This window comes from Penaeus japonicus, unplaced genomic scaffold (genome assembly GCF_977035675.1).
Source record: "Penaeus japonicus unplaced genomic scaffold, GWHDUDI00000001_assembly GWHDUDI00000029, whole genome shotgun sequence".
NCBI lineage: Eukaryota > Metazoa > Arthropoda > Malacostraca > Decapoda > Penaeidae > Penaeus > Penaeus japonicus.
In genome coordinates, this window is record NW_028234431.1 from 28,224,740 (window position 1) to 28,233,614 (window position 8,875).

General features: G+C 35.6%; 2 protein-coding genes and 2 non-coding genes across 4 annotated transcripts in view; 1 reads left to right on the plus strand and 3 right to left on the minus strand.

Moving 5' to 3' along the window:
• The window catches only part of LOC122255249 (uncharacterized), a 7,458-nt gene extending 7,073 nt beyond the window's left edge, over positions 1-385 (plus strand). The window contains exon 5 of the mRNA XM_086554405.1: positions 320-385. Within this exon, the coding sequence (XP_086410531.1) occupies positions 320-385 (66 nt within the window). The remainder of the gene's footprint in view (positions 1-319) is intronic.
• On the minus strand, positions 37-107 carry TRNAG-GCC (transfer RNA glycine (anticodon GCC)). Its single transcript has one exon. It is a non-coding gene; the product is annotated as a tRNA-Gly (tRNA).
• A 4,124-nt stretch (positions 386-4,509) lies between the features above and the next one.
• On the minus strand, positions 4,510-4,581 carry TRNAD-GUC (transfer RNA aspartic acid (anticodon GUC)). Its single transcript has one exon. It is a non-coding gene; the product is annotated as a tRNA-Asp (tRNA).
• A 3,939-nt stretch (positions 4,582-8,520) lies between these two features.
• LOC147468431 (protein croquemort-like) overlaps positions 8,521-8,875 on the minus strand; it is a 12,875-nt gene continuing 12,520 nt past the window's right edge. Inside the window, exons 9-10 of the mRNA XM_086554406.1 lie at positions 8,752-8,762; positions 8,521-8,612 (exon numbers count right to left, since the gene is read on the minus strand). Coding sequence (XP_086410532.1) covers positions 8,521-8,612; positions 8,752-8,762 — 103 coding nt within the window. The remainder of the gene's footprint in view (positions 8,613-8,751; positions 8,763-8,875) is intronic.

The window sequence follows — 8,875 nt, forward strand, 5'->3', positions numbered from 1 at the left end:
TTTGAATAAATTTGAATACTAGATTCGTGCAAAATGTGCATCGGCCGGGAATCGAACCCGGGCCTCCCGCGTGGCAGGCGAGAATTCTACCACTGAACCACCGATGCTTATATGAAGAAGGGAAAATGTTTATAAATGATATTTTAACCTATTAAGAAACTCATTACAGTTTTGTATATGTGTACGTATGAATTAGCTATGCGATTCGTCTACAACATATTTGTATAATTATGCATACATACATACAAGGAACCTTAAGTACATACACATTAAATATCACCTGTATATGGTAATTTATGACTGATCAACTTATAATCAGATACCAAACTTCTCTGCACCATATCATAGCACTGCACAACCACTTTACCTCATGCCCATCAACTGATTTCAGAAAAAGCTTAGAAATCCTATTCCCTAGAATTCTGATCACCCACAAGCAACATGAAATCAGTCACCTCCATTGAGTTAACTACACCATATGCTGCACCACATTGAGAATATTTCATTCCCTCTTGTGGGTGTCATCAGCAAAATCCGATCCATTTACTGAGTAGTAAACCTCTAAAAAAAGGTTTAATTGTTGTGTTAATGACTGACTAGACACTTGCTATATAATTCTTATGTTGAAATGGACGTGAGCTTCAATATAACGATCTGCACACTTTTCAAGATCCTGAAGAATCTCCAATTAGAGTTCTTAAGGAAATTCTTTGAGATTATGATCACAGAATGATATACTGGCACCTATCATTACTTCTTTAAGAAAATTATAGTTACACAATTTTTATCATTTGTTCACATAACTTCACCATTCTAACTGTTAACTGTTTTGCCGTTTCATCATTAACAAATCTACAGCTTCTTATCTAAACTTGTAATCATTCAGCAGTGAGTCAAAACCTCTCAGTAAAGCCTATTTTGATTCACTGTAATTTCCTTTGTCAGTCTGGGATAGGTGATGGTCTAAGTCTTGTTCCAGTAGTCTAGAACATAAGCCTAATTCCCAAATATCTTCTGGCCATAACGCATTCTTTGCAAACCGTTCTTACATATGAAGATATGCATGTCATCTACTTTCTCATCCTTACCTTTCCATTGTACTCATTGCATTATGATTTATCTTTAACGTATAACCTAATGACCCAATCAGCTTTATCATCAATGCTCCAAACATAGCAGTAGAAGCTGCTCCACAGCAGCATGTGAGCAGCAAGGCACAATCTCTCCATTCTCGAAAACACTCCAGCCTTGTTAGAGTGAGTACTTATTACTCGATAGGAAGGTGCTGGATGCTTGCCTTGTATTTAAGCACTACTGCCACCATGTTGCGGGCTATAGGTTCCACATCCTCATTGCAACCAAGCACAAATCTATTCCCTATGCTCATGAATCCATTAATAATAGCTCATACCTTTGATATACCAGGTATTGACAACTAGGCTGCAGATGCTCTATCCCACATTAAAACTGGAAATATTTTGTTAGACCATTCTGGTAATAGTGTAACATCAGCCCTTACTGATGGTATTTTAAGTGTCACCTATCTCAAGACAAGAATCTCTCTCATGGTTCCAGCGAGCCGAAGTCCAGTACTAACTCAGGAAAGTCACTGATAGCCGTACCAAAACTAATTATGTGCTAGAAAACATCCCAGAGGAAAATTTCCCACGAATATCGGCATAGCTGGAAAAAAAAGACGATGGTATCAGCTATGAGAACCTCAAGAAGTATCTCCTGTAGTTTATGCTTTCTGCCTCACTCTGCTGTGATTCCTCAGAATCCCACAGCAACCACAACAACACAGCCCATAAGCCTGGACTGAAATGCAAGCTCTCGCTAGGCTGCCAATTCATGACTCTGCAACTAATGAACCATGGCGAGCTGTGGTTGCAATACCTTCCTCCATCCATATGATCTGCCATACATGACACAGAAACCATTGCCACCCCAGACCCACCCTCCCAAAGACATTCACGCTCTTAGTACTAGGATTTTATATAATTTATCCTGTATACCGCCGCAAGTTCCATATTGATACGGGTGCCTTTTGCTCTATCTTCCTGCAATATCACCCAATAGATGCCCCTCCAACATCAAGCTCGTTGCTGCCAATGGAAGCGGGATTCCTTCCTACAGCACCTGCAACAACCAAACCCATTCAAGCAACCAACTGTCACTTCTCGTAGCATTTCATTATCGCTGACATCAAGGTACCCCTCCTTGGTGTTAACTATAAGCTCCATGATGTGACCACTTTCTCGGCCCTTGTTCGCCCCTAGGCTACATCAACCACTGCCCTGTGAAAACAGGCGACCGCCACACTTCCTGCCTGAACTCTGTCAGCTACTTGGCCTGGCCACCTAACACGGATTCTTCCACTGGTGAAATACCAATAACTTCTCCACAAAGAATGCTCTTCTGTTCACGACCATCCAATCTAAGAAAAATGATGTCATGCTCCAGTTGAATGAGAAAGATGAGACTGCTTACTTCTGAGAATATCACCCCTTTGTGCTGCTGACCATACTAGGCGGCAGACAGGTAAATGCCATAGATGAGGCAGTCCCCAGGCATACACATCATGATCCCCAAACTGAGGCAGATAGACTGGCACTTGAATTCTATGTTGGAACAGGTAGCACTGGTCTACCAGCAGAGTTGAGGGCAAGCTAAGAATGACTGTTTAGAGGCAGGCTTGCCCTTAACAGAGATAAGGTGGTCGAGCCTGATGTAGCATGTTCTCTCTGATGGATTGAAGAATATATAAGACCAGTTCTCGATAAGCCCCGGGATGTGACGGAATCTCTTACTCCATCATTTCCCATCTGGGACCTGAAGGTGAGCTAAGCTTGCATTACTGCATCTCATCAACAAGCTCTGGGTGTTCTTTGCAAATAACTGGCTCGAGTGCTAACATAAATTGAGCTCAAGGAGCAATTATTGATTAGGGGCATGGACTCCCTCCACCTCTGTTGTGGGTATTAATCTTGATCAAATTCTCTGTCTTGAGCTTGACAATATTATCAGACTCTGTTAACCTGTTAACGACGGGTGACGTGCTTTTGCGTCATGCATGACGCACGAGCTCTGGCCTGACGAAGGGCATCATGACGTTCGGGGATTTTGGATCACTGTGCTATTTTATTGTGTTATGAGTAATGAGTGAGTGATGATGACAACTGCAGTCGCAATTACTATAATTGCCATAATATTAAGCAAAATGGGTTTCACCTAACATCCAAAACCTAGATTTCATCACTTTCTTCTAGCACCAGCAGGAGAGAGAGCCTTGAATGGCACCCATCTATGGCCTCTAGCAAGCACTATTTTTATAGAGCGATGGCATATAGAAAGTTGCTGACCTCTTGCTCTAAATACCGCAGATGAAGGATGTGCAGGCAGAACGAGAGGAGGAAGGTGACTCAAACCATGCCCAATGTCTACAATGTGCTCCTGTACCAGGAGGGATGCCTCTCATTGTGGTACTCAGCAATAAGCACAAGTTTGTTTCCTTCCTCTTCCCTACCTCTTCATGTTATTTTCATTGTAGATGGCTATATGTTTCGTATTCGTTCATGACAGTACACATATACGAAAAAATAAAGTTGCTGTTTTTCCTTCTGTAAAACAGCAATGCATTTATCACACTGAGAATTAAAAAATAAAAATAGTAATAAAAAAGAGCTGATATGGATCATATACTACAATTTTAGTCAACTGCAATAACTCTTAAACAGTAAAACACACACACACACACACACACACACACACACACACACACACACACACACACACACACACACACGAAAAAAAAAGAGAGACTAGTTCTACAATGAGCGACTACAAGAGAAAGGGAAAAGTCAAGGTATGTTGCATGAAACTACCTCCCTCTGAAATAAAACCCATCCTGGCTGGGCAAGCAAGTCTTGGAAACAGTAGAAAGCTTTTTTTCATAAAAAAAAAAAAAAAAAAAAAAAATATATATATATGTATATATATATATATATATTATATATATATATATATGTATATATATATATATATACATATATATATATATATATATATACATATAAATATATATATATATATTATATATATATATACATATATATATATATATAATATTATATATATATATATATGCTTTTTCTGTCAAAGTTTTTGTTCTGCAAAATCAAAGAAGTAATCTGTAGTTATTCATACTAGGCAACTTTCTATTAAAACCATGGAGAGCTAATGCATAAGTAGAAGTATGAAATAGAATTCATAACTAAAAAAATATGTTTACAAACATATACAATACATAATCGTATAACATTACGCAGTGAGGCTTAATATACTACCGAGGAAGTAAACATCACAAATTTTCGAAACCAGAATGTAAAGAAATTATATTCAATTAGATGATTTGAACATTTTTAATCATATGTCATTTGCTCCTTTCTATATATATATAACTTTATGGATTCTATCACTTCTCAATTTTGATTATATCCAAAAATGTTCCTCCCCGGCGGGGAATCGAACCCCGGTCTCCCGCGTGACAGGCGGGGATACTAACCACTATACTACCGAGGAATTGGATACCTGAGAGAAAAAAAGTTGGAACCCAAATATAATTTATATTTCAGCTATAATTCATTTGCTATCTTAAATATATATAAGTTTGTAGTTTCTTTTGTCCTACATCTGAGTTCTCAATATATCATTTGCATTTATTATCTTTATTTACTGTTGATCTTCCATCAGAAAATTAGTAGAATGGATATAGTTACATATATATATATATATATATATATATATATATATATATATATATATATATATATATATATATTGCCCATAGCATTTAAAATAGAGAATATGTAGAAAATCCTATATATATCTGAATCCAATGTAAATAATATGAAGACTCGTAAAAGATTTTGATGAAGAATGACAAGTCAAAATATTTTCTCATTTCATTTACCAAATATGATAGAAACTCATTTATCGTAAATACTTTGTTATACATGTCCCCGCCCCCCCCCCCCCCCAATATAATCTAATTCGCCATCTGTATTTATAGGAAATACCAGAAACAGGGAGAGCTGATGCAATAGTAACTGTGAAAATTAAAATCAGAAAACAAAAACTGATGGGTTAATAATTATAATATTAACGAGCTTTTCACAAAATCATATTAAATAACCAAAGAGAGTCCAAAATTTCAATTCCACGGCGCAGAACTATACCCGGTTTATTGCCTGATATATGGGAATATTCACTATTATACTACCGAAAACTTGCCATGGTTTTGAAATCCAAATGCAATGACATTTTCTGTTAGATCTCTTTCTATGTCATTAGTTCTCTCTCTCTACTGTCTTACATTTGAGTTTTGGAAATATTACTTGCAAGTGATCCTCCTTCAGAAAATTTGTTTATTATATATTTATCTTATCTGTAGTGTCTAAAATTGAAAATAGGCAATGTTTTCTTTGTATATGATAATTTTTCTGATCGACATAAAGATTTTTACATTCGTTTTATCTCACCAAATATGATGAAGAGTTCTTCTTTTGCTACTTCTGCTCTACATCATTTTGCTGTAAATCAAATTAATCATCTGTATCTATACCCATCAATGGGAATTTTTCTATCAGAATCATGGAGAGATGTTGTAATAATTAACAGGTGCCTGCATATGCTTATATTAATAATAAGCATTTTAAGAATCCCATAAAACAATCAATGAGCGTTCAAATTGTGTTTCACGCAGGCGGGGCTACCAACCACTATACTACCGACTTTAATTTCTAATAGACCCATGCTTTCGAAAACCAAATACAATGAGATCAAATTAATAATTAATAATCAAAGTTCGCTTATACGCGTAATCAGTTAATAGTTTCTATCATCTGATTTCTTCATTTACTGTTGATTTTACATTATAGAATCAATTTATTAGATTAAAAAACTTAGAATCCGTAGTTTTCACAATTGCTAATACGCAGCATTTGCTAATATCTGAACTTTACATTTTTAATATGAAGATGTTTGTATGATTATAATTAAGAATGACAATCGTCTAGCTGAAGCTTAAGATCCGATACAATTGTAGCTGTAGTACATAAACATTATATATAAGGATCAAAAAGTGTGATGGAGAGCTGATGCAACAGGATCTTTAACAATTAAAATAATAAAACATGAAATTAAATCGGTGGTAACATTTGATTTTGACATTAATAAACTTTTCACACAGTCATATAAAATGACCAACGAAGGTTAAAAACCTGATCCTTCGCAACGCACCTCGATAACCTGTGTGACAGGTGGGATACTAACCATTGTAATACAATGGGTTTCATTTTGGGTCTTGCTTTCGAAACCCAAATGCCATTAAAATAGCTTTCTGTTAGATATCAGAAAATTTATTAGAATTTCAAAATCTTATTTCTAGTATCTAGAATCTAGAATCTAGAATATGCATTTAGAATATACAGAAAAAACAACAACAGAATTTATGACTTTTTTTCTGTAACATCATCAAATCAGCCATTTGTATTTGGCAGTATGAACTGTTTTGTCACAAACATGGAGATGATACAATTGTAGCTATTAAAATTTAATTGCAGATGTTATGTCTTTTAATTTATGATAGGACTATTCTCCCACCCGAGCATGGCCTCAAGCTTTATCTAACAGTTACCGAACATCAAAGTAGAAAAAAGTTTTTGCTGTACCCTAGGTGTAAAGGTGATTTTATAACAAAAGTAAGTGGTTATTCCGGAGAAATAATTTTTCAATCAAGGATATTGAATGACTATGTTCATTTGGCACATGTTAAAATGTCGATGGCATTATGAACTTAACCAGACTAATGACCCTAATTGGAGAAGTTCATTTAGCACTATATTTTGATGATAATAGGTATTAGCGTCATACGAATATTAAGGCTACTAATAAACAAAATAATGGTAATGATTATATACCACACTAAATCTAATGCATCGAGTTAGAAGAATTTCATAACGTATGGGCGCGACTCTGATCCAAAACCACCTAGGTCTTATTAAGGAAGTCTGTATTGAGCTATTACTTATCTAAAATATCATTTCAGTTCAAAGATTTACGAATATGAGTTCTAAAGGTGTATTACAAAATAAGGAACCAGTCTCAGCTCTATGTATAAAAACAAAAACAAAATAGAAATAAGGTAAGCAACACTAAATATAAAGATAGGATGGGTCTATGGGGGGAGGGGCGGAATCCCCCTTTGGCTAGGGCTAAAATGCCCCAAATGCCATGCTGGGGAGTAAATAGGAAAGGAAACGCCTCTTTTACATCTTTATTTAACGGTAGCCAGATATATGATGGAACTAAGGTGCATTTGTAACATATCAAAGCAATTTATTCATATATCACCCCGTTATTTCCCTGATCTACTCCATAGGAAATAATCCCACTATAAATTAATAGTAGTAGGTGGGAGAATTCCACCAATACCACTTTTTTCGTATCTAATAACGCAGTACGATTCGGAAAAATTACCTTGTACCTGGTCACATTCTTTTTTTTTGTTCAGGGAATTACATTCTTAGTTACCGGCATCAATACGTAATTTTATTTTGCAGAATATATTTTTACTCCCAGAGAAAGAAGTGCGTTCGTTGTCCTCCTGGTTTGTTGACAAAACAAAAACAAAAAAATCATAAACGAAGGTCAATAGAGCTCCCACTTCGAAAGCAAAAATGTGACATTTCGTACGTTAGCTCCATCTGTTAACCCCGTGACGAACTAAAGGGAGGGCGATAAATACAATGGAAAATGCGTGTGAACAGGAGTACATATAACTGTTTTTGGTTACCTTGTTATATTCTTTACAGCCAGCATAAAGGTATTTCGAAGTAGATAATTTAATTATCATTATGGTGAACATAGTAACGACAATGCAGCATATACCAGCGCCATCTGTTGATTGCACGTCTAACCATAAAAGCAAGTTGCTCACATATATCTCCTGTGTTCTTTGACTGATACAGACCAGCGAGAAACAAAAAGTACGTACAATGCTTTTATACTTTACTTCAAACTTTGAATGATTGTGGGTCAGACATAATTCGATATTCTTATGGCAAAATTATATACTAGAACGACTATTGTTTAATACAGAACTGTACAAAGTAAAAGCTTAACCACTGGACTTCGCGCTCTGGCAAAGGTCATAAACATTCTCCTAATTAAATTCGACAAAATTGAGCTTTAACTGGTTCTTATATAATGATAGATCCCCAGGGGTATTATCAAGTTCTATCTTGCTCACTAATATGTTTATTGGAAGTGTTGTTACCGTAACTGAAGTGCAAGTGCAAAGAGAATATATAGCCTTTGCCTTTATTGCACGTTATCACCTATTACTATCCTCCGTGTTTTTTATTACTATTGCCTTAATTTTTCGTTATTTTCATGCTCTTCGACTCGGAACAGTTACCTCTTGTACAGACATCACCTATGAGTGAAAAATTGCTGTGATTAGGTTCCTGTAAGTCTCTTGTTCAGACATTCAATATAACTAATTTGTAGTGAATAGGCTTCAGATATATCAATAGCTACCCTTATAGCCACTGAAAATTATAATGAAGGTGCAAGTATATTGATTAAATGATGTGTTGTCAACTGACATGATGTGTAAGCAGATAGGGCTACATATTGAGCCTTATCCCAATATTTAAGTCATTGACATGTTGATTATGATGATCCAACCATAGTATTGTCTAGAATTTTATTTTTGATGTTACTCAATGGGAAGGTCTCTGGAAGTTAAAAGAAAAAGGTTAAAACTTCTATTAACCACCTTGATTTTGAATGATTATACTGATATTATAAC